The 26,813-nt window shown below is 38.9% G+C and overlaps 1 protein-coding gene across 5 annotated transcripts in view; it reads left to right on the top strand.

Moving 5' to 3' along the window:
- PDSS2 (decaprenyl diphosphate synthase subunit 2) overlaps positions 1 to 26,813 on the top strand; it is a 127,078-nt gene that overhangs the window by 36,724 nt on the left and 63,541 nt on the right. For all 5 annotated transcript variants that reach the window (XM_040554396.1, XM_040554392.1, XM_040554393.1 and 2 more), the window contains exon 2: positions 10,379 to 10,510. In XM_040554396.1, coding sequence (XP_040410330.1) covers positions 10,379 to 10,510 — 132 coding nt within the window. The remainder of the gene's footprint in view (positions 1 to 10,378; positions 10,511 to 26,813) is intronic.

The following is a 26,813-nucleotide window of genomic DNA, read 5'->3' as shown; positions in this document are numbered from 1 at the left end:
TTACTGTTGTGGATCTTCCTGTGTTTATGGAAAAAAAAGCACTACTTAGACATGTCTGACTTGTAGATTTTGTTGCTCATATACCCAAGCTACTTAATAACTCTAATACATTAGATAGAATAGTACAGCAGTTCTATTGATATGCTGGCAAAGAAGCAAACATGACTGGTCTTTACCATCTGTTTATAATGCTATATAAAGAAGACCTTACTGGTTGCCACGGAAACCAGCATTTCCAAAACCACAAGTGTTTGCTTAAATTCTCAAGCCTTCTAAAGTCTTGCCTTTTTTCTGAAGGAGAAAGAATAGAAAATCTCTAAAGTTTTCCAATGTTTTTTTCTAACATTTGCTTCACTGTAAAATGTTTTCAGCATTTTTGCACCGTATCTTGTTTCATTACTTCATAAATTTAAAGCATGCATTTGTAACTTAATGAGCTTATTTGATGCTTCGCTATGATCCAGGAAAAGGAGGCAGATATTTGTTGTGTTTATCTTTTGTAAAAGGAGGTTTTCCTGTTCAGGCAAACTAGCCTGATTGTGATATTGACATACTGGAGTGAAACCTAGGGAATTTGGGTTGAGGTCAAATTGAAAAAAAATTCTTAACTGTGTTTAAAAACAACAGCAACAACAAAAACAGATTAATCAGTTATCACAGTCATCCACCTGGGTCTCACTGACAAGTGACCCTCTGGAATCAGGAACCTAGAGAAAAACAAAATTAAGATTATACTAGTAGGAGTTATGGTCTAGGTTTGTCTGTTTTCTCCCCTGTTGGCTTAAAATTGATTTTTTTAGTTAAAATAATTGAGAAGTCCTTGGTATGTGTTATTTGGAAATAATACACGTTTTTTATAGTATCTGTGTTTATGGAAAAATCTTTATATTTATAAAGAGTATTTATTCTAATTTGTAACTGTGTGTACATATTGCTGCCTTGCATTCTGTCATAATTCTCCACAGCATTTTAAGTCATTTTGGCTGTTGTTGTTGTCATACACCCACCCACCCAGTTCATGAAAGGCTTCTGCTGTGTATGACCATTTAACTTCAGTGGGTTGTGACAAATGTAAAGTCTTTAGAATTTGTACTGCAGTTGGGTTATTGGTGCTGGTTGGTTTTCAACCACTTAAAACAACTTTTTTTTTCTTTCTATTTAAAAGGAAGATCTATATTTACAGGATTCTTGTTGTGTTTGGATTAAGCTACTTGGATTAAGCGGAAAAAACGCATTGAAGCAGAGAACTTGAGCCTCACGTAAAGAGCTGTCTGTTTGTAGGGAATACCTATTTGCAACCATCTGAATAATGCTGAAGATCTGTTAAGCTGTTATTTAGAAATATTGTTGAGCACAAAAGGTTAAAAGAGCTTTTTGGATCATCCTGTAATGACAATGCATATCCTAACATTTTTGCTGTTTTATATTTCAATACATTTGTAAAACATGCTGTAAGCATTTTCGTCGTGAGGTAATGGCCAGGAGTTGACCTATTTCATTGTTGCATTTCCCTAGTAGAGTTTATTTAATGCAAAATACATTTTTATGACAGGCTTTACAATTACAATATTGCTGAAATGACACTATACCTCTAGAGGTGTCTGAATTCATTAGCCTTGTGAAGCTAATCATATCTCTGTCACTCACAGAACTCTTCCAAAATATTTGTAATTCGTTTCACTTAGCAGAATATTCTTGCATCTGCGAGCCTGTTTTCAAAAAGGTAGCCTTGTGCTTGTGTAGACCTGTTGATATTGGTTGACGGCGGGGTGCTAGACCTCCCACAAAGTTTAAATAAAGTAAATATTGATGGAGAAATCAGACACACAAAAATTAGGCTTCTGTCTAAGTATTTGTGGTTAGAGAAATAGGGGCGCCAGACCTGCAAGCTACTGCTGGTCAGAGTAATTGCACTCAAACACTGACTGCATTTTTAGGTATTAGCTTGCCTGTTATCCACATCACATTCCAAGATCAAGTCAAACACCAACTAGGAAAAGCAGCAGAGATTGGCAGTAGGTTTAAAAATATGTATTCTTCTGTGGTGTCTTCAGTGTCATCCTTAAGGTAGTCCTTCTGCCCTGCCTCTAACACTTGTAGTATCTGATGGGGTGAGGGTACTATTATCAAACAAATAAATAAAACTCTTCTCTGAATAATCAATGTGTTTGAGATAATGTATGATTATAGCTATTCATTTTATAGCGATTTATTTTTTTCAGTGTCTATCATAGAATCATCTAATGTCATCTAGTCCAACCTCTAACCTAGTACTAAAGTCCACCACTAAACCATGCCAGTAGGTTCTACATCTACACATTTCACAAAGATCTCCAGGGATGGTGACTCAGCCACTTCAAGAGTTACACAACTCTTTCAGCAAAGAAATTCCTCCTAATATCCAAGCTAAACCTCCCCTGGCGCAACTTGGGGCCATTTCCCCTCGTCTTATCCCTTGGGCTTAGGAGAAGACTGCCTGATCCCCACCTCACTACACCCTACTTTAAGGTGATTGTAAAGTACAGTCAGGTCTCCCCTGAGCCTTCTTTTCTCTGAGCTAAACAACCCCAGCTCCCTCAGCTGTTCCTTGTAAGACTTGTTCTATAGCAGGCTGTTTACAGACCTTAGATGACCATGCAAGCTAAAGGCAACTCTGTCAAAACTTCAGTTAATTCGTTGAGTATTTTCACTCATGTAAAAAGAAAAAAGAAAAAAAAAAAAAGAATAAAAAGCTGGTTGTCCTCTTCTTACCCAGTGAACCTCTTTCCTCCTGGTTCTCAGCTGCTCATAAATTTCGCAGAAAATTGGGAGTCCAGAGCTGCTTTTTCTGCCTTTTTAAAAAATTAATTAGCAACTCCTCCTATTGATCTTAGGGGATAATCTATTGTAAAAGAAGTACCTCAAAATTTTTTAAAAAAGTATGCATGTATATGTGATTCGTATAACCTCTGCCATTGGGAAGTCTAGTTAATGTACTTGCAGGGGATGATAGACTGGTCCTGATGTCTAAGTGAGATTCTTCAGGCTACAGGGAGAAAATGTCTTTTAAGAATTCAAAGACTGTATCAGTTTCTAGGAGCCATAAATGGTGAAGTACAGTACACTGCCAAGGGGTCAGGGCCAAGTATCAGTATTTGCTTTGCACTTGCCCCCAAACCTGTAGTTTTTTAAACTTGATCTTTATGTTGGTAGTTGATTTTTGTGAAGTCTTGCACAGTCTGAATCTCCACAAATTTATTTAATCTTCTGATTCTTAGTTTTTTTAGAAGGATCCATCTTTTGTGATCATTACTATGTTTAAAAGTTTTTTTTGAAGTTTTTTAAAAGAACTACGGTATTTGGAATATGTGCCAAAACTATATGCAGCAGCTCCAGGAGGAGATGGGGTCTCCTGATCTTGAAGGGTACTCTGATTTTTTCTAGAAGACTTTTACACCTAACATCTCGAGATTTTCTCTTGAGATAAATTAGTTATAGAAAGATGCAATTCACCCCAAGTTCCATGCTCTTCTCCCTTTCTATGCACAGAGTCCCTGTGGAGATCACGTTTACTAAGCTAGGCAGCGATGAAACTTTGAATGGGATTCTTCCTCTTCAGTTAAGAAACGTTTCCCCTTGTAAGCAGAATCCCTGTGAAAAATGAGCAGCTGTTTCCTACTCTCAAGGAGTCTCTCAGGTCAGAGAGGACCTTGGGAGCTTTTCTCCAGGCTGCGCGGGCCCAGGACTGCGCTGTTCCTCACAGGGCAAGGGCCCCAGCCTGACTGGGTTGCCCTGTGCTGAATTCATTCCAGTCTGTCACTGTTTCTCTTATACTGGCTGCAGAATTGCAGACGTGGTCTAATGAGGGCTGAACAAAGGCGAATAATCGCCTCCCTTCACCTGCTGGCTACGTTTCTGTTGGTGCAGCCCTGGACACGCTGTTGGCTCATGGTGTGCCTGTGGTCTACTGGGACCTTCTCAGCAGAGCTGCCTCGTGTTCAGTCAGTAATGCACGGCGCTGGAGTCCGTCCCAGGTGCAGGACTGCGTTTATCCTTGTTAAATTTCAGGTTACTTAGGTCTGTAAGGTTCTTAACATCTTCTAGATTTTGAATTCATGTTCATGTATACTTCTGTAACCTTCTCCCTTCTCTATTTGCTTTGTGAAGAAAGTAATTATTTTTAAAACACAATGTTTCTGGATTTTGGGGTAGATCCTAACATCTGGGACACTTAAATACCTAAATTTCCTAAAAATCACAGCTTAAATGTATTTTGAGTGTTCTTTAGTCGCTCTCCCTGGCTGATGGTACCTGAAGAGATGTTCAGTTGTCCAAGCCCAGGAGCAAGCTTCTGAAGCTCACTTGTCTTCATCTACAGCCTCCCGTGGGTCAGCTGTGCTCAAAACAAGTGGCGTGAGAAGGCTGATCCCCTTCTAGCCTTAGATGTTGCAATAAACATGTATTTTTAATGTCTGAAGATATGTTGTGCAGAGGGGTATTTAATACATACATGAAACTTCAATAGCTGCTGAAAATAAGTCACTATAGACTGCTGTTAACATATACAAAATATATAATGTTCTGAATAACGTATGCATGTTTGTGTGTGATCACATGGTCATATAGTGAATCATATGATTCAGATAAGTGCACCTATAATACAGCAGTTTAACATCTGTTTAAACAATGAGTACTTCAAGAGAGTTTTCTCTTATTTACTTCTGACAAGTCATTAATAAAGCAAATTGGATAAAAGCCCTGAGGCCAGTGGACCTCGTGCATTTCTAATAAAGCAGCCAACAGTCTCACCAAACAGTTCTGTGGCTTAGCTCTAGCACTAGATACAGAAACATCAGTTATAATTAATTTTGAAAAAATGTTTTTTTTCAAATGTGCTTACACCTGTAACCACGAGTATATCCTGATAACCTTTCTGTGTTGAACAAAGTAGGTGTTACAGATTTAAACTGTGTTTATATTGTCACATCTGGGATTGTCAGGTAGGATTGAGATGTTTCTTTTGCAGAGCCGTATTTATTTCAGCCTAAAACTACACTACTAAAAACTACTAAAACTACACTGTGTTTTCAAAAGCGTTATCCTAGGCTTATAAATCATCAGCATAGTTTATTTTGGTTGTGTTACAGACTTTTTTCCCAGTTGCTTTTTATTACGACTGCATGAACAGGTGATTCTTTCTTCAACAGAAGAATTTTCCTTTTGTTCAACATTGGAAGTGGGGGAGACAGAGAAGTGGGGGAGACAGAGGGATGGCTGCTCAGCACCAGGTATCTTTCCCTGTTTTTCACTAAACAGAGCTTGCGTGTGACCCAAACCAAAACAATTGATTCTGTCACTGGGACACTACCAAGAAAATGCGTGGAGAGGTAGGGCAAGGTGAGAGCACAGCACTTTGCTCACTTCAGCCCCCAGCCAAGCTGGCCAGTGGTTGAGTACCTGGGCAATGGGAGAAGGACATCCTGGTGGCCTGCTGGGACAGCTGACAGCAGGGCTGCAAACCGAGCATCCCATGCCTGTGTTGGTAATAAGCAGAAATTTGGGAAACAGCAAAAACGTGACAAAACACTTAACGACCTTCCTTTTGACTCCCCCTAACATACCTTATCATGTCTGTTTTGATTGGATTTTTTTTTCTGTAGTCATAGTGGTTACGTTGGAACTAGCACTACTACACATAGATATGCTTTCTTCTGCTATACCCACCTTCGCAGTCAGTTGACTTCCCAATTGCCTGTGTTGTTGTTTTTTTCCTTCCCATATTTCACCAATGTCCATCTCTTCTTTACAGCAACCGTTCTATTTGCCATGTTTCTCCTCTGTTGTTTGAATCCTGAGTTTAATGAAAAAATAAGCACGTTAGCTGTTTTTTTTCCTCGTAACCTCCTGTAGTGCAAATAATTTTAAATCTTCACAGTATTTAACTGATTGCTCAAAAATAGGAACGGTGCATTCAATAAATGCTCTATTTATTTACGTATTGATAGAAGTGTGAATTACTACTGGAGTTAAACCTGACAATTATTTGAGGCTCATATTTTAACTGCAAAGTCTACTGAAATGGCTGCACATGTGGAAAAATACACAAAGCATTAAGTGAAATGCTCATGTTTGCTTGATTTATTCTCTGCAGCAGACCGACCCTGGTAGTAGGAGGTGTAATTTGCAGCACATTAGCTATTAGCCAGTGTCATTGCTTGAGTGGGTGGTGTGAGTCTCTTGTGTCTGCACAGTGTCACACTGCGCATGTTTCGGAGCTAGGCTCTTCTCCCCTGTGCTGTGAGATTAATTTTTTGTGAGCAGTGTTCTGTATTTAAAACTGTGAATCTGTCAGTTTTCAGATGGGTTATTCTGTCACATGGGTAACATCTAGAGTAAATGCTTCCCCCTTCCCTCCCCCTGAAATTCTTAATGTTTAGCAAAACCAGCTAGTCGCAGCGTTTGACTTACCTGCCTTTTTTTGGTATGTGGTCCCCTGAGGATGAACTATGTTATTTGCGAGGTACCCAGCCTGTAAGAAAATTACCCTAATGTTTCTTTGAGGGTACCCTGTGCATGTACTTGCAGTGTTCAGCAGAGGTTTATCCAAGCGAGTCTCAGCTTGATGCATCTTTTTTTTTGTGTGCACAATTTCACTTGGGTTGCTTTTAGTTCACTTTTTTCCCTAGAGGCACCTGTCTCCTGCCACATACCCATCAAGACTAATTGCACCATCTGGAAGACTTTTGTGTAGCTGTTACTTGTGCAGAACATCTCTTGGGAGCTTAATTCTGAATGTGAATGTGACCCCTGAAGCCATGTCAAGTAGCTGCAGTAGTTTCCAACCTCTAAAGGATGATCACCGTAGGCTTTATTTGTTTCAAGTCTAATGCGGTTTGCTTTCGTATGGATATGTTACATGTCAGTAACACAACTTCAGTCACCTTTTGAAGGGAATTAGACTTTGAATATGGGTTTGGTAATTCGCCGAAAATCCTGTCTAGAACTGCATCCAAACCATATAGGTTTGGATATAGGCTGTATGACTAGGTGTAGAAACAACGGACACGTTGCACCTTATTATTATACTATTTACTTTTTATGTTCCGTTCTTCCCCACCACATCTGCACTTCTCGTTAGTGATGTTCTGCTAAGAATGCAAGGTGTTCTGGCGAACGTGGCTGCAGCCCCTTGAGCAGCTCTGAAACAACTGCTTTTCTTATTGCTATGAATCTCGTGAAATGTTTTCAGCACAGGTCATTTGCTGCTCTTCCTTACCGAGGCTTGGTTCAGGTGAAAGCGCTGCAGTGCTTTGTTTCCACTGGTGGCTATTTGGGCAGTGGCTTATTTAAAGGTCAGTGTTTTAAAATCTTGTGGTGGACAGCTTTCTTCCCTACTTTCTGTAATAACACGTCTGATGGAAAACTGTAGAGCACTGAGCATGAAAAAATGAAGCATTCTGGCTTTATAAAAGTATCAGCATAATTTGTTTTATATATATATATTTATTTTAAAAGTGCCACTCACTTCTCATGCAATCCTGCACTTTAGTAAGTAAGGCACTCCAGTTTCACCAGAGTATGTATGTAGATTTTTTTTCCTAAAACCATTTTTCTTTGAAAAATGATAGAATTGTAAAAAAAAAAAAAAAAAAAAAATGTTGAGGAAATACGAGGAGACTATTTGTATTCAGTTGCATCATCTGTGTAACTTGTTTGCTTGTGAGTAATGTGGTCAGCTGGAGTTCAAGCCAGAGAAGTACTTACACCACCACAAACTATCACGAATTCTTACTACAGGATATACATGCGTATACATTGTTCATTATGTATATTTTCTATTTTTTTCTTTTCTTGAGTAGTTTAATGTTTGTTGTGGCTCCAACTTTGGAAATGTGTAGAATTTTAAATGCTTAACTGTGTTGGCCATGTTCTGTTAACTATATACTGGAATATGGTAAGAAAAGTAATTCGTTCATGTGCTTGGCAAGAGTTAAGGTATGTAAGGTGTAAATTCCAAGGATGCTAAAGGCAAGCAGCTTTCCCCACGTTAAAATCCCTCGCAGCACATACCCGGTGAGCAGAGCAGAGCTGTACATTGCAGCACCGTGCCGCTTGTTCTCGGGAGCTGTTCTGAGCCGCGTGAGCTTTCCCGGCTTTGAATGGTTGGGAAGCTCTGCGTGAGCGGTATACAAAATGAAATCATTGTCTGCTCTGGGAAGTTGTACAGCATCTGCCTTTCACCAGCTGTTCTGCTGCTGTATTCATTTTTTTTTAAAGGATCTTTGGGGATGGAAGGACCGGAGCCGATGACTTTGCGATGGCTTCTCCTTGGGAGGTGTTGTGGAGTCTCTTGTGCTAAACACAGCCTGCACTGAATTTTGTCTGGCACTAAACTATTGATTACCCATGTTCTCCTAGTTTTCCGAAACATTATGATTAGTTTATTTTATGATAGCAAGCAAGGCAATGGGTTAATTGCTATTTTCATTTCACTGCTCTGTTAAGAGGCTAATATGTAACTTATTGCAGATTAAGACCGGTGGCTAGCGCACGTTTCTAGCAAAGTTTCAGCTTTGCCCATAAATGTTTGGTGTCCAGTTGGTTCTTAAGACTTAGTTGAACCAAACTCTTTAGCCACCTCAAGCCATAAACACCTGCCTTCTCTGTTGGAAATGTGGCTGAAGTCGATGCCTTCTCTCACACCGTCCTGGTGTGTGTTGTGGTGAGCATGGCAGCACGGAGCTGGCCGGGCTTCCCAAGCGCACCGTAGGACGTGGGCAGGTTAGAAGGGCACAGAACGAAAAGCCGTGTCCTGGCTTGGCTAGCTAGACCCTGCCAGGGCTAGAAATGTTGTAGGTTGTAGTAGGAAGGCATATTGTCCTCCTCTTTCATCGATCGTTAGCAGCCTTTGTAGGATGTGGCAGCATGGAGAATGTGTTCATGAGCCCGGCGCTTCTCCGAAGGGAGCAGCTCTGGTCTGGAGTCAACGCAGTGCTAAGTTGTACAGCACTGCCCAGCACGGGTGGACCCTCTTGTTCTCCTCCGAGAGCTTCTGCAGGCACCTGGTTTAGTTTGGTCCATTCCCCAGCGCTGTGGGAGAAGTTGTGAAGGCTCAGCAGGAGAACTCCAGATGTTATTTGTAGTAGTGTTTAAGTAGTGTTTAAATTATGACTTTTAAAAATGTTTTTATGTCTGTGAAAATAAATAGTATACTGAAGATATTCTTGCATTGTGAAGTGATATAAACGTAATGGAAAAAAAAAATCCAAATGAAACTTTAGGTTGCATGCACTGTTTTTGCATGTTATTCAAATGTACTTCCAAGGTAGACCGCTGAACCTTTCAGTTAGTTGACTTAAAGACAGGTTTGCTTTGATTTCCTTTAGTGATTAGGGTTAAAATTATATACCGGAACAAAATGGGTTGAAGTGTTTAGTGATCTGTGATGTAGTTCTTACTTGCTTAACAAATATTTAAATACTGGAGATAAGAGCTCTTATTAGAAATTAGTTTGCAGATTTAATAGCATCTGGAATATATTATCCTTTCTTGTAGCTATTTAGCCTTATTGATGATCATAGGAAGTAGAAAACAACTTTGACAAGGACAGGAAGAATACAATTTGAGACGCTGCTGTCAAAAGGAAAGCAAAGCTTACTTTAAAATAAACTAACTTCTGAGATGGTGCATCTGAGTGGTCACTTAGAATCGCTTTCAACAGATGTTTTTGCGGGCAGAGAGAAGAGGCTTCCTTCTGACCCCAAATTTAAAGGTGCATCATTTGAAACAGCTCCTTTGTTTAAAACAGCCTCTCTCTAGTTCATTTATCTTTTACAATTTTAGCTTTTATTTCACTGTTTTCATCAGTTTCTGCAAAGTCTATTCCTGAAGTACTTAGACATGTCGTGTGTATTGTGTCGTCTGGTCATAACCACTCTGATCTAAACACTTTTATTTCAACAGGTTATAGACTTTGGTCGTACTTTTCCAATTTTCTCTTTCTTCTCTTGAAGTATGAGACTTCTTTTGGTTTTCCTGTACTTCAAAAAACAAACTGAAAGCTCTTATGTTTCTGATACAATATATCATTGAATTATTTTGAAACACTCCTTTCATGACATGACATGAAATGCAGGACATATGCTGCTGCTTGGAAATAAACAAGATTTAATCCTGATTACTTACATTGCTCTGCAGTATTAATATTTCAATGTAAGTTATAGGTGAGGGATGACAAAAGATCATGATTAATAATTGCAGCTTATTTTCATGCAAATGTGAATCTTATAGACTTGATGAAATGATAGCAGCCGGAGGTCTGAGTCTTTCTTCTCCACTTCGGTATAACCAGTGAAAATAGGTTGTAAAAAATGTGCGCTTTTTCTTTCCTTTTTTGCAGGGGTTTTGTGTACGATAGCCGAAACAATTTACAGATGCGAGGTTTGGTCGTATTGCTCATTTCCAAAGCTGCTGGACCCAGCACAGCAGAACTCTCTTTCCAGCACAACATGGTCAGTGGGATTTATTCCAGGTAAGTAGTAAATTTCTTTAGCAAGATAAACAGGGGTGCATTTGATAGGCAACATCATGGTGGTACCAGATCATCTTAGTGGCCTGCTCAGTTGTTAAGGAAAATCAGTACTTAGCTAATTACAAATCTTTGTTCCTCTGGGTTATTATAAACTTTGCACGATGAAAATAATTTCCTACCCTTTGTATAACGCTTATAATATCCATGTCTAGTTCTTAATTAGGGTATATGGGCACAACCTAATCAAAAAGATTTGAATCAAGATAGGTATTAGAAAGCTTATGTTAAGAGGTACTCAGAATAAAAAAATAATCTTTTTCAATTGAGTATTTTTGTTTTGAGTTATTCAAGAGTTATTTAGGTATACCTACTTACTGGAATTTTCAGAATCGGATTGCCAGTCTTGTGGAGTACCATTTTGTTTCACTGAGAAAATAATTTTTGCTATCACCACTTTGAAGGATATTTTACCTCGAAAGGGCAGTGTAGAATAAAGTTTTTTTACCTACCACGTGTCACAGCTGAATTACTGAGCCTGCCGTTAAGGTTCCTCAGGCTCTCGCTGAGATAATCTAGTTTCATCAAGTTCCTAAATATCTTTTATGTATTTAAAGTCAATTACTTAATACTAGTAACAACAGTAATCAGAAACAGTGGTTGCTCTCATTTGTGTGTTTGACAGTTGTCTCTTCCACTGAAAAATAAGTGAATTTAATGAGTTCTGGTTGAAAATCTGCACAATTTCAATTTTTGAAGTCCTTTTGACAAATTGTGAATGTTGCTAGGTTGAGGGAACAGGCTGTCGTATTTTCAGTTAACTGTGTTTCTGACCACTATAGTGCGTTAAATGAGGATGCACAAACTTAGTGACCTGTTTGTAGCCTGATTTGTTTTAGAAATGCAGGGATAACATCTTAAAATTGAAAAGACCAAAACAAATAAAGGCCTTAAAATATATATACGTAGTATCTTAAAGCAACAGAATAGAGAAGGAAAATATATATGAATGGTAAAGGACAGAAATGAGAATAAGTAAGAAAAAAAGACAAAGATATAAGAGGCTTGTTAAGGAGGGGCTGTGTTGTCCCCTTAGCCATTTAATTCCACTCTTGTTTGGTTTTGTCCTTAATGTCCCCTTAGGGTTGTAACATTTTTATATTTATATGCAAATGATGCTGTGTGAGAGCATAATTTTAGTTAGTTAATTATGGTGCAGGAGGTATTTTAGTTGATTTTGTAAATGATTAAAAAAGTTTACCTTAAGTATGTCTCATAAAAGGAGAGAAAAAGCATTATGTTTTGATAACCAAGTTTTTGAGTATGATGATTCTCACCGTGGAGGTAACTTCTGAGCGTTTAAAGCTGCCACTGGGAAGGTGACTAGTGGAAGTGTTCATTAAGGAGCAAATAAGACCTTGAATTAATAATGAGCCAGTTGGTGTAAATGGACATCATTGGAGCTATGCCAGTCCAACCAGCTGAAAATCTAGCCTAATAATCTAAGTTTGAGCAAGTCAATAGCCATTATAATATCTAGTTTAGAGTTACCAAGGTACTCCAGAAACGAAGCGGTTTTGAATATGCCCACACAGGTTCACTTAAGGTTCATTACTCTCTGTGAAAGTGATAACTGTGGAGTCATTAATTTAAATGAATTTTCAATGGCACTTTAGATCTGTAGCGTGATGTAAATATGAGCAAACTGATGCATGCTAGCAAAGTGCCAGTGCTTTGTTTCATTTTGTGCCGTGGTGAGCCAGGTCTTGCCTTCTGCTGAAGTCACTGTGGGCCTTGCTTTTGACTTGGAACTCTTTTCTTTTTATAATGAGCTTGTGACTGTGTCCTTTTCCAAATGCACTCTTAAATGTTTGTCTTGTTTCTGATTATGATTTATCTTAGTTTTAGCTTTTTTTTTTTTTTAGCTTTAGCTAAGAGAACCAACAGCTTGTAAAACAATGATCTTAAAGGGCCTTTGCAGTTGTTTTATATATTACAAATAACGTTTTACAAACTGCTTTCTCTGAATAAGAACCAAAGGACTTTCTTTTCCCTTAGTATGTCCTTATTTCCTATCATGGTTACAGTCTAATTATACATGGTGCGTGTATTAAACCTGTATAGCAAAGTCTATCCCTCAGTGATACACAGTGAAGAAATGTGCTTAATCCTTTATTGTTTATACACTTCTCCAGCTTTGGGAGTATTTTTTTGGAAATACATTCTTATAGATTTTCAGTTCAGCTGTAAACCATACAGCTCTTTTTTTTTGTTGCCATGCCATATAATTACTTCATCTTTAAATATAATATTTTGCTGGAAATATTATTTCTGGCACTGTAACAAGCATCTTCATTGCTTGATACTTATGTGAACGTTATATTGTGGACTATTAGCTGGGATATGGCTCACTTGATTTTAGAGTACTTAGTAGTGATTAATTAATTGCATTCCTGAAATCTGAGCATGAACTAAGTTGTTCCATTACTTGTCAGTGATTGCACAAGCCCAGTCTTTTTCCCTCTGTTTGTGTTGGAATCGGCTCTTGTGCTCTCTTGAAATCTTCCATCCCATGGTGGATAGCCAGGTTACATCAGTCCATTATATCTGGTACTACGCTAAATGTACAGTCTGTGAACAGGAAGATGTAGTAGTACCATAGTTATTTAACACAGAAAAACACATGCACACAGAAAAGGACTTTTTATCTTGGGATGAGACTTGTTCTGCATAACCTTCTTTCCCTATTTGATATCTTGAATCACAATATAAATGAGCAATGCAATAACCATAACTAAAACATAAAGAATTGACTTTGGGATAGACAAAATTTTCTTTGTCCTGTTCTCCCAAACTTTAAATATGTCAATTCACAGGACAATTGACCTAAATGTATAAAAATAGGCTAGCTAGCTGCTTAGCTGGCACCTGTTTTTTCTTACTGGTACACAATGGAGCAAAACCGATGCCTGCGACCAGAGAGCGATCTTTTTCTAGAATAATGAGGGTTACAATTTAGGTAGTTACAGGAGCAGAGCTAGCATAGTGATGTGATGCTGCCTGTGGCCAGCATTGCCTCCAGGTTTGGTTGGCACTTCACAGTTTGCAGATGTGGTCTGCCCACATTAAGCTGGGGGGGAATTGTGGTTCATTTTGCACAAGGATATCATAGTAACTGCTGGTTACCTTATGAGTCATGCTGAAGATAAGGAGGGAAGCGTTATAAATGTCTGCTTGGCATGCTTTCCTCTGTACTGCCACCTCCCTGTCAGGATGCCAGCAACCTGATTTTATTCCTATTGGCGGGGAAAGGAACATGACATTACTTCCAGCTCAGCACCACTGCTCCCAAAAGAGGATGCAAAAGAGAAGTAGCATCATGATAAACAGCCCTATTTCAGCTGCTGGACAGATTTCCTAAAATCGAAACTTTCTGCTGGTCGCTTACCGTTTAGGTGAGTATTTCCTTGGCTACAGAGCCATGGCAAATGCAGTGATGAAGTACAGTGCTCACTGCAGGGTGTGCAAGCAGCGTCATGTAAGGGTTGGGGTCATTGCCTGAACTCAAGCAAAGTATGCGTCTTGTATTCCCTTGGAACTCCTCCCTGTTTCTTCTCTGCTGAAGAGAACACAAAGTGCGTGCTTAAGTTTAGGCAGAATCTCAGCAATTGTAATTTATCATGCTAATAGTGTCAGAGAACACCTCAGACATAATGCTGGAGCCTAGAGCTGAAAAAGAGCTTTGAGACCCATTTCTGAACTTGTGATTATGGTAGAGCTCAACGCTGCTCTCTGTTGCCTTCTTTCAGAGCAAATCTTACTTGGATGGTCAAGGTTGCAGCTTGCTGGGCTTCTGCTGTGCTGCTGGAGGTTTTTGATTAACCAGGATCATATGGTTTCTGAACACTTTCAGCTTTATGCTTCATAGTTGAGCTAGATTCTTACAACTGAAGATACCAAGATGGGCTTGTTCTCTCTCACTAAATACCCAAAGGGGTATCTTATGCTGTTCACGTCTGGCACTGCCAGACACTATTGGCTGGGGGCTGAGGAATCTCCTTGGCTTTATATTGAGCAACAGATTCCTCACGTAGCCTCTATATTGCAGCTAAAAGTGCAAGTGATGCCAAGGAACGAACTTATGCCATTTCTTCAGGCCTCAATATCCTTGGCTCTACTACAGCAAGTTATTTTCTTCTCTCTTACATGTTTTGCATCTTTTTCTTTTCTTCTTCCATTAGTGCCAGTTTCAGAAGTACCCTCCAGCACTGACACCATTGCCTCATTGCTTCAGCTCTGCTGATTCCTTTGGATACAAGAACGGTTTTGGAACCAGCACTGATGCTTCCAACAAAAGCCCATTTGAAGTGGGAGTTAGCAGCTGATACTAATCCTTTTTATGATAATTGTGTCCTTTACTCATCAGGTTCCAGTAATAATCCTTACTAAGTGCCCTAGGTACCTTTTTATGGACACGTGTGCTCATGCACATACACCTTTGTCATTGTGGATATATCCAAGTCTTGTTGGCACCTCCTTTAAAGGAACATTGATTTGAAGCTTAAAGGTCTCTGAGAATTACCAGGTCTTGTCCAGACTGTTCGTTCATCCGTTGGTTGCTTTTTCTCTGGAAGTTTCTCTGGTTGCAGGAAGGTCAGGAGACCTACTGCTTTGTCCCTTTGCAGTTCCATGTAGTTTACTCCCAGCTTTTATTTGCTAGATATGGAAACAAAGAAAAATTTTCCATCCCCAGATTTTCAAAATTAGTAATGTGGGCTGTGCCCAGGCCTTCTATGAGAACACAGGTGTAAAGCTCTTGTCTCTCTTAGTGACTTCTGGTGGGATATCCCCGTGTATTTGCAGGGACATTGGGAATCTCTCCTGTTTCTCATAGATGACAGCTCACCATCTGCAGCTCTGTCCTTTCTCCAAAACCTGTGCCATGGCACGCTTAAGAGGTGATGCTGTGCTTGTTAGAGCAGTCTTTAATTGCTGCGTGCATGAAAGGCAATCAGGCTGCCCCCAGGGAACTGAAGTTGTGTGAATGATGCTGCTTGGACTCTTTCAGACTATAAAGTTAAATAAGGACTAGTGTAGTCCAAGGCGTAGAGGTTATATGCTTATTAGAGTATGTGTTTGAGATCTGTGTTCTGCACAGACGGACATTGGTTTGTTGACTTCTCAATCTGTCCTGGGCTGCTGTTGAACTGGGATTTTTATGGTTGAGGGGAAACCAAAATGACTATAATCTGGTTTGAATAATTAGTATAACAGCATATGAGGTATGAGCACACCTTCTATGAAGATTGAGGAGAATATAGTGTTCCACGTGGTGTGATTAACAGAATACGTGCTTCACGTGGATGTGCTCCTTGGGCTCTGCCTTCCCTGAGAGCTCCAGTTATTGGCAGGTAGTCTGTCCTGCCCTTGTGAGTGCAGATGAACAGCTGAGAGCTGCTGCGGTTCTTGACTCAAGCTGTTGCATCTCCAGTTGAAGTAGATGACTACAATAGCAAAGGGCTACCTGCTGGTCTAGGAAAAGGTGACGGTTACTCTGGCATGAGGAGGTCATTTGCTGTACAAGCTCTGTCGTCATGTGCTCTGCTCACCAGTAGGGTTTTGGCTTTCTACTGTAGACAAGCTTAAAAGATGCTTTTTTTTTTTTAATAATTAAATGCTTTCCAACTGAAATGTGAATGCCACGACATAAATCTATATTGTGTTAAGCAATAGCCCTATACAAAGAAATCAGATGGTCTTCCTTTCAAAGGAGGGAAGGAGAATGCAAGTCCACCACCAAGCCGCTTGGTTAATAAGCTGTGGCAAGCGTTATCAAATTTGGTGAAGGTGAGATGGGTTGTATTGTTACAATGTAGGTGAAGCCTAGAGGTTTTTTTGACCTGTTCACTAATAAATTGTAAAGAAGCCTTCTTTTTACCTTGCACAGATGAGTTTTTAGTTTCATATTAGAACCAATTTATCTGTGAACAAATTCTGTTTAAGATTTATTGTAAAAGACAAAACTTGGATGAAATAAAATCAAAGAACCTCCATACAAATGATGATTTTGGTACCTACAAAAATACAAAGTGCGTTAGAGTGTGACTTCTCACCTCATCTTCATCCCTTGCCCTTCTCTCAGTTTTTCTGTACTCTGAACTCTGTAGTATATTAACTTGGAAGATTGGATTTGAGTGTTTTGTACCCCTGTCTTTGGAAGTAATAAATGATGCCTAACTGTGGACTTCTGTCATGAGAAGAGTACATCCAGAATTGCAAGGTTTTTTTTTTTTTTCATTGCTATTTGTCTGCGTCTATCAGTAATGGAAAACAAAATTAGATTTACCCTGACCTGGTGCAATGCCGAGGGAGTGGCTGAGAACCAGAGTTTGGGAGACATCACGCTGCATTGCACCTGTCCTGATCTATGGTGTATATCATGATAGAACGAGTTTAAACAAAATAAAAAGTGAGAAATGAGAAAGATGTAGTAAGAGCAATATCCAATGTAGGAACTCAAAATTCTAAAAGAGCAGGGCTTTTTTTCTTTTGTATGGTGTAAGTATGCAAACTGGGAGTTTTAGTGCAGAATAGCTGTTGCGCTTTAAATTCACACTGCCTTATTGCATGCAAGCCCTGGGTCTCAGCTGCAGATATTGCAGAGATTAATCTTATTAATGGAATTGCTAATTGGTGTTTGACTTCTAATTATAGTAACAATAGGCCATAACAATCAATCCTCACCTTTACTGGGGCACATTAGGTCTCTTCATCATAAAAATGATTTCCTTGGGGACTTCCTGGTCTTATTCCTATCTTTGGGAAGGCTGGCTTTCAGTGGAGATGCAGTATCTGAGCTACCATGTGCTTTTGAAGCTTAGCTAATTAAATGATAGAGAAAATGCATGGTCCTAAAATATTCAATATCTAAGTATAATAACTAGTATGATGCTCTTGACAAAACTACTTTTTTGAAAGATAAAGGGGAAAAGTATCTGAAAATATAAGCAACGGTTCATCCCTGCCCATGGCAGGGGGGTTAGAACTAGATGATCATTAAGGTCCCTTCCAACCCAAGCTGTTCTATGATTCCGTTCTGTGATGTCTCTTATATCGTTAGGAAATGTACAATTTTGTTCCCAAACCTTGGTGGCTTTCCCTTAGCTTTTAGTAAGAGGAAATCTAAGTGATTATTTTAAATTATTCTGTTTAGTTTTAAGCTTTACAGGATAAACCCTGTGAGATTCTTCATCTCATTTACAAGACGAGTCTCAGGAGATGAAAAGCACATACAACTTGATTACATATTCCTATTGATCATCTTCCACCCACAACAATAAGAATCAACTCCAAATACAAATTTAACAATATTACTAATTCATTACAATCAGTTCTTTTCTTCATTAACTTTTTATTGTTGTCAGCATACACAGCATGTACAAATACAGCAATTATGTGTTGAATAAGAAAAGGTCCTCTCTGCACAGTGTAGAATAAATCAGAAGGCACTGAAGTAAAGCTATTCATCAAAGATTTTGGAAAATATGGACTTAAATCGTCTTCAAAATAAGTCACCGGATAAAGGAGCAAGATAAACTTGGTATTTACACTACAAATGTGCTTTGCTTTTTAATAAAGGAAGTAATTTTCAGTATCTTAGAATTCACAGTAGAGAAACCATCCTGTTACCTGCTGTCTGTCCAGCCCACCCTTTCTCTGGAGGACTCCTCCTCCTACTGCTTGTGAAGCAAGTACTGGACTGCAAGAGTTTGCAGCACAGCATACAGCACTAGAGTGCACTGGTGAAATTTTCCAACAGGTCAGTAGCACCTAAGGGAGCAATGAGTCCTGCTCCTCACCCTAGAGGGAACTTTTCAAAGAAAGCCCTGGTGGTCTGTTGGAAAGAAGACCTAACACAGCCTTCCCTTGCAACACAACTCTGTTTGAGAATGTTTATGCTTTCTTAAGAAGAGAAAAAAAAAAAGTTTGTGAAGAAAAACCTCCAACTATCACTCAAGTGCAACCCTGTGCTGTGATGAAAGCACACAACAGCTCTGAGGTGGCAAATGCTTATCCCTCAGAGCTACGATGCCAATATGACCAATTGTATTACAGCAAAGTCCTTAATTAACTGTATCTTTGTAATTTATTTGTCCTGCAGTCCCAAAATACCTCCCATGCTTTCCCATATGCTGAAGTACCAACTGTCCTCTTCCCAGGCACAACCTATTAACTTCTCCCTTGACAAATTTTACAGTCCAATTACAGAGTTTCAATACAAATTTCTGCAATACTCAGAAAATTGTAGCAATATGGAGTTAAGTATTCCAAGGCTTACTGTACCAATTAATTTGTTTTCCTATATGACTCAATACACTGATATAATGTAACTGAAGATATTGCAAAACTTTTCGTCTGCTGGGGTGGAATTGAGGGGAAGGTCCTCATATTCCACAAGTTTGATCTAAAACATATACTGATCTTTGGCATGATTGGGTATGTATGAGGACTATGCTATTTCTCTGTCAACATATTGTTTTGGGGTGGAGTTTAAATATGAGTGAACCTGACCATTACTGAATGATACTCTTCCCAGCTCCTAAGGTATCTTTTTCTACTTCATGAGATTGTGTAAAGACAATACAGTGTTTATTCCCTTCCACTTGAAATAAAGGGATGTGTTAGAGCCTGATCACGTTATATGTTAAGAGAATTAGTCTTTTTGCTCCCTTCACTGGCATCTGGTCTTCAGCTTGTAGTAGATTTTCACGTGGGATTTGACAGCTCTGAGATACTTCTAAATAAAAGCATATTATTGTGGATTTTTTTTTCTTTTGTAGAGGAAAATATATCTGAATGTTCTACCTTTTGACCAGAAATTCACAAACCCTTTAAAATATTTTTTCATTTACTGAAGACTTTTACAAGAGAGGGTTATTTGCACTGTGTGTTACTTTATTGAACAACTGCTAAGACCAGTGTAGACAGGACATTGTGTTGCTGGACAGAGAAGCTTGATTGTTTTTACTGCATTCCAACATAAAGGCAGGTGTGTGAATACATACAGATAGTAGGAACATAAGGAAAAACACAAGGAAAAAAAGAGAAGTTACCAGTTATTGTAGAGCTATCGCCCAGGTTGTTTAAGGTTGTAAGAGATTTTCTTTGGCATGACAAACGGGGCAAGAGCAAAGTGTCTAACTACGTTTTGGTGGAGTTTTTTTTCTTTTTGTTCTTTTTGAAGGTAGAGAGAGAGAATTTTCAGTCGAATCCTGGTAGAATGTCAAATCAGAAGTTCCTTAATTCAGAAACTGAATTATCCTCAAGGGCTGACAACTGAGTAGGGAGATAAAACTCGTTAGATTGACTCTCTTTTAAATAGACATTGACTGTGAAATAAGACGTGCTTATTTCAGTGCATTATTTCAAGCATCCTGACATCTTCATTTGGTAGATCTTCATCTTCACAAGCAAAGTGGTTTATATTTGATGCAATAGTATAAGAAAAATTACTAAGGAACAATAGCAAGGATTAACTTAATGGAAATGACTGATTAATAAAAATGAATCATCTTTGCAGAAACATTTCAAATGGACACGAGCTGATATTTCTGTAGATTGGAATGGAAAAAAGCCCTTGTTACATTGCACCTTCTTTATTAGAATAAGAGGAAAGTTAAATTGTTACTTAATAAAGGGTTTTAGGAATGGGTGGATTGCAAGGCTAGCAAATCCAGATTTGAAGATAATGGTTGCATTATGAATTTAAGTTACTAGAAATATAAAAGATGACAGTGATTAGTGATTTGAGAACAGAAATAAGGAGTTAGAAAATCAGGGATAAAGATTGCAATACTGTATTTTAACCATGTTGTATTTGAGAAGGCGGTTAGGCAGTCAGAAGAGAAATCAGAAAGATGGGTGATGTTTTTTCCTAAGGCTTGCAGCAGTTGAAAAGTTCTGATCAGCACTGACAGCATGATTATGGAGCATATTTGGTGCACATGAGATTCTGGGGGAGCGTGATTGCCAAACTCTTGAAGTCTTATTAAAGTATCTGCAATTGGAGTTTTTTGTTTTAATTTTTCCAGAGACTTGGCCAAACTTTAGTAAATTTTTGTGGAAAGAGAAGATGTAGCCAAAGAAATTATGCATCTAGTATTTCCAGAAAGGGAGGAAAGATAGTAAAGTTTCAGGTATTGTACAGTATTTCTGATTTCTTTCTCATAATTACTGTGTTTCACCAAAACAGTGTTCTGAGGAAAGCTTACTTCAGACTTTTATAGCTGAAATTTCATTCTGGCTTTTGATACCTGTGCACCAAAACCAATTCAAAAAGTTCAGCTAAATTCATGTGCTGTTCCAGTCAGCAAATTGAAATTTATCAGAAATGTAGTAGTGGCTACAACCAGTAACTGGCCCTGTTTTGTGGACACAGGTAGGAATTCTGTAGAAATCAAGTTTGTTCTTGAAATGTCTCCCCACCATTACTTAGGGCTTAATGTTGCTTGAATTCGTTGTTGTCATTTTACCCTTTATTAAAATGTGTAGATTGAATCATTCTGGGATGAAAGGACCAAAGAATGAAAGCCTGAGATTTTCAAATATATAGTTATACCAATGGTATCTTAGTAAGTAGTTCTGTTTGTCGAAAGACACAATTTCATAATTTTACATGATACTTTATTTGCATAAAACACATACTACTAATAATGACAAAACTTTGCAGACATCAGTAGCCCCAAATGCTTGTTACTATGCTGATATGGTCCCAGCAGCAGCAGTCGTTGCTTTGCTCCAAAAGGTTTATTATCATTTCCCTGCTGGCGATTCTGTCAGCGCACCTGGTGCAAGAGGCAAAGTCTCTGAGAAGTCTGCTGTCTCCCTTTAGCTATCAGTCTCATTCCTTGCACGTCGCAGGCAATACCCATCTGCTGCATACTTCTGTTTTGTGAAAAGTGAAAACATTCCTATAGTAAACCATTTAAATCTATGGTATTGTTGTCCCTATCCAATTCTGCATATTGAAAGTTCAGGGAGGGAGAGGAGAGCAGGTGTGATAAGCACAGTTTTAATTGCTGAGAAATAAAAACGCAGTTACAAGTGCTCGGAATAGGACAGGTTTCCTTGATCGTTCCAGGTATCTGTGGTTGTGCAGTCAGTGTGTATGTTTTCATTTTTTTCCCCCCTGTGGGAGTTGGATATTTGTTGGTATTTCAGAATATACATTATGTTTTTATATAAGCATCATAAAAATTGTAACTACCTGGTATACTCCATTCTGGTAATTCACATATATATATGTTTTTTAATTCTGAATGCCTTTTTTTTTGGTGCAGTTAGACATACGAACCATCTATTCTCTTAACAGGACTGCTCATTTATCAGGTTTTCTTCACTGCATAAAAAAGGGTACCTTCTTTTCTCTTGCATAAAAAGGTTCAATGTACTTCAAGTGTCATTAGTAGCAGAGCTTTAATGTCAAGGTTACTGCACCTTAACTTTCAGCTACATTGAATGCAATTACAGACAAACTCTTCAGTGATATTTCAGAGAAACACTTGGAGTGATAAGTCATGCTGGCTTCTGCTGGCGGTACCTGCATAGTTGACAGTACGTGGTAATTCTGGGTATTTCTGTTAGGTTGGTTCAATCTGCCTTCCATACTCATTGAGAATAGAACGATAGCTATGCTTCAAAGTCTTGGGGGGCTGAGAAACAACTAATATATGGTAAGAGAAAATATGTTCATAAAATCAGAATACATCAGGATATGTCAGGGCATGCTGCTGGCTCGTGTTGTTAGTAACCTATTTCTTCCACTTATCTGCCACTAAGAGCTCTTTCCCTTTGTATCCTTGCAATTGATTTAGTGTATTTACATATTTCAGTTAAATAGAATACAGAATAGACAAAAATAACTTTTAAACAAGGACGCAAAATTTGTTATGGAGTAGATGTTGCATGAGGTGTAACTGGAGGACACTTGCTGTGGAGGGACTGTAGAGCAAACCTGAGTTAACCCTGGCTGGGTGGGCATGCTGGGTGGTGCCCAGTCGTTCCATAGGCAGTCTGGCCGACACACACTGCTGTTTTAAGGGAAGAAGTCTTTATAATAAAATTTCCAAAACAAAATTCCTGATTTTCTTCATTGCCATGTTCCTTTTGACTTCTGCATTGGTGTTAGCACCATCATACAACCCATAAATTAATTCTTTATGCCTCACTTTTTGAGTTTTTTCATTAACAAATTTTTTCGGGGTCCACGTCTTACTGTCTTTCCTTGCATCACGTATCCTAACATCTATTTTTTTCCAAGGTCATGCTACTGCAACCGTTGCTGAAGCTTTTGCTCACTTCCTGTCTTACCTTTTTTTGGACTCATGTTTACAGTACCTGCAACTCATGTCAGTATGTCAGAAAGAAAACCTTTAGCTCCCCTTCAAATTCTTTTGGCTTGATCTTCTTCCACCCTATCAAGTCCAGACATCTTATTTTTACCTGCAGAGTTTTTCAATGTTTTGTATGGCTGTTTTAAGGGCACAGTGGTAGCTCTGCTGCTTCAAGACTAGCCATAGCATTGGTCACTGCGCAGAGGTCTCGTGATGTGCTACCTTCTGCTTCAGAAACATCATCACCTCTTCTGTGCTTGGTCATTTTTGTAAAGTAACTGCTTCATGTTAGAGACATGTTTCTGTCAAATAAGTGAAAAATAGTAATAAAATATAAAAAATAAAAGATTGCTGGGACCACTGGGGAATGTGCAGTTATATCCAGTGCATTTGCATAGCATGCATAGACTGGGACTAGTGAACAGAGAGAGACGTTCCCCCTGCAGTCAGTAGGCAAGTTGTCCTTCTGGTGGTGAAATTTAGTTGTTGGCTTTGCTAAGTCATGGTCTAGAATGCTCTCAGCAGCAGAAGCTAGCTTCCCTTTGGCAATGAAGAATTGGATTAATTGGCAGGAGAGGAAAAGTCCTCGCTGTAGAAGTTGAGGGTTGGAATACAAAATAGAGCGTCAGTTCCCTTAGTCCAGAGAATGTCAGAGATGACTGGCTTTTGTGCTCGGGTGCTCTGGCTGTCTGAAGAGGTAATCTGCCTGCTGGGCAGGCAGAAGATTGGAAGGCAGACGTTGGTAAGAAGAAGAGGAAAGTTTTAAAACAGTTTTAGATGGATTTCTCTTTTTATTTATTTATTTATTTATTGAAAACCCTGTTACATATTTAAAATCTTTCAAACAATTGCAAAACACAGTATTTGTTGGATAAAGTTACTAAGAAGTTATCTAGGTGGGATTCCCAAACTGGAAATACTCTGTTATTGTTTCTGTGGCTTCTCTAGCCAGTGACTAGAGCATTCACTTAAGATGCAGCAAATCCAGGTGTGGCTCCCACTAATTTGAAGGGATCCAAATTCTCAGTCTCCTCTGAGTTTTTGGTAGAATCCTCTACACAGAGGGACAGACAGTGCCGTGGTAGGGAATGGCCAAGGAAGTAATGTTTCACTCCCAGTAACCTCCCAGAACAGGAACTGGAGCCCAAGTGTCCCACCGTGCTCTCCTGTAATCTCATTTTTTTCCGCTCTTTTGCCATCTGGTTGAATGAATAATTCAGTATTTTGTGTAAGGACAGAACAGCTCAGCAGGAGTGACTGAGGAGGGAGAGGTGCAAGGCTACCCCAGTCTTGTGGGCAGGGAAGTTGTCTGATGCGAGGCCTGGGCTTCAGGTGATGCTCTGCGTGCTTCAGAAGAGGAGCCTGGACAGAAAAGCCCCTTCTCTTCTGGGTCCCTTTGTCATTTGGTATGTGTGCAGTGCATGCGGTGCTCAAGTCTTCCATGTCTCTCATGGCTGTTCTTTTAATTTTTTTTTATTTCTGAATGTTGGACATCACTCAGAGTTTGGGAAACATCTGTATGTTTTTAATCAATAAGACTCATCCTTTTTTGTGCTGGCAGATATTCACGTTTGCCCCAGTACATCTTTTCACCCACATATCTTCTTATAAACACAGAAAGGTAGGAAAATTTCTCCAGCAGTCATTCTTAGCTGCAAATCAACATATGCAGCTGGTTGGAAAGGTACTTTAAATCATATCTTGTAAGTTTAATCTCAGAGAGGGCACTCAAGTTATTTCAGGCAACTGTGCTTTTAACCTACTGTGTGAGATGGGTTGCCTTTTGGGCACTTAAATATTTCCATGCTGTTAAAGCAGCAAATTGAAACACAGGTGAGAAAGTTCAAAGCCAAGGCCGAAAGTTCGGCTTCAGCTTTTAGCTTTATGACTTTTGTCACTTTGTGTCACAACTTAACTGTTGTTTTCACTTAGTTTTATTGAGTAATACAGACCTTGCTCATTTAAAAATAGTCTGTCTTCATGTCAAATCTCCACTTACAGTGAGTTTCACTCTTTTTTAGTATCCTGTTAGAGAATAGCCGAGAGAATAATAGATTCCAGGGACCTTTGATCCACCATTACTGTAAAATAAAAATAAAACTCTTTTTTTTTTTTCCCTCTGACCATAATGATTTTAACCTTGTGTATTAATTTGAATGGGCTTGTGGGGGTAGAGTCTTAAATGAGACACAAATGAAGGAAAAATTGCTAATGTTGCCACTGTATATCTAATGAGCACTGTGTAATAAACCATAACCTCTTCAACATTTCTGAGGAAAATGGTGTGATTATTTTGGATGGCTGGCCCTTTGTGTATGGCTCATTACCATCTGGCATAATGTGTATTGATATAGCCTGTAATTGTCAACTCTTATTTGACATGCTGCCTTTAATAAATGTGACTTGCATGGCTAGAACCCCCTAATGGTTATATGGAAAACTGTAATTAAAGAAAACATGTATACTTAGGTAAAATACACACCCTTATATACATAAAATAATGTCGTAGATGGGCTTTGTTTTTCTTTATCTCTTGTCTTTATGGGAATACTTGCATGTATTCCTAGGTTAGTACAATACCAACCACATCTCGTTACCAGTGTGGGTGCCGAAACGTGTAAAGATGGACATGAATTCTGATGAAGGTTGTTTCCTTTTGCAGAGCATGCTTAAAAAGGATTTTTGAAATGCTTATGCTCTGCGTGTGGTAAGATAGAATTAAACTGTGGTAGTAGAACAGGTTCCCAGCCTGTGGGTGGCTTCGGATGCTCTCACACTGTGAATGCGAGGAAACTCTTAACAGGCAAAGTAGTCCTGGTTTTGCTGTCTGTACTGAATAAGGGGGCTGAAATAAATGCATTCAGAAATCCCAGTGCTGAAAATATCTATACCTCCTTAAAAGAAAGCAGGCTGCTCACCAATAGTGTGTTTTCAGATACGAGGACCAACACTAAGTGCTGCTAAATCGAAGTTGTCTTTTGTTTATTTTCTGAAGTTTCCTTCCCTTGGCTTTATGGTTCATAAATACGTGAATAACTGAGACATCATTTTGATAGTTTATCTTGCGATACAAAAAAGACCATAGGATTTCCCCAACTTTAATCAGCTCCAATACTTGTGCTTAAGTGGCATTTCATAAGGCGTCGTCTTCAATTTTGCCAATATTGGAGAGTCCATCGTCACTCCTTTCAAAAGTTTTTGGAGAGTGCCTTCACCTTATTCTTCTGATTTTACATAGGTTCAAACTACTGGATCATGTTTTATTTTTGCCTGATAATCTGGCTGTTTTCTTCTCTTTAATTTGTTTCTGTAGTCTAGATACTTGAACCTTCTTTAAATAGCTGTGACCAGGTCAATCTACAGATTCAATATCAGCCTTCTCTTTATGTCAAACGATCAAGTTTCTTACTTTGAATGTGAGTCTTCTTACACTCTGATTGTTAGTGTGACTAACACGTTTCTTGGCTTTCCCAAATTCCACCTGAATGAAGTGCAGTTTCCCAATAGTGATTTGATTGGCATTGGAAAAGAAGGGTTGATAGAAACACTACTTTTGCCAGTATTTTTGTATTAATTTATTAATGGACTGTATTAGCCTTTTTTGACTACAGTGGTGTCCTGGGATCCAGTTAGATCTAGCTGACTATCTAGGATGATTTGTTTCTCCAGCCCCTTCCCACCCTTTCCAAACCTTGAGTGTTTTCTTCCAAAACAATCCCTTGTCCTACAAGCGTATAGTCTGCTTTCTGTAATTCTTTTTATTTTTTCAGTGCATATTTTCACTTGAGAAAAGCATATTGAACCAGCTCAGCTGTCTCTATTGAGGATGATTCATTCTCTTTGCTGTTTATCAGCTGTGTCATTCGTTTCCTGTTGCCTTCTCTCCGGAGTGCAATTTCTCTGGACCTACTGAC

The sequence above is a fragment of the Cygnus olor genome, chromosome 3 (genome assembly GCF_009769625.2).
Source record: "Cygnus olor isolate bCygOlo1 chromosome 3, bCygOlo1.pri.v2, whole genome shotgun sequence".
NCBI lineage: Eukaryota > Metazoa > Chordata > Aves > Anseriformes > Anatidae > Cygnus > Cygnus olor.
The sequence above is the reverse complement of the archived record's forward strand: the minus strand, read 5'-3'. Positions and strand labels throughout refer to the sequence as shown.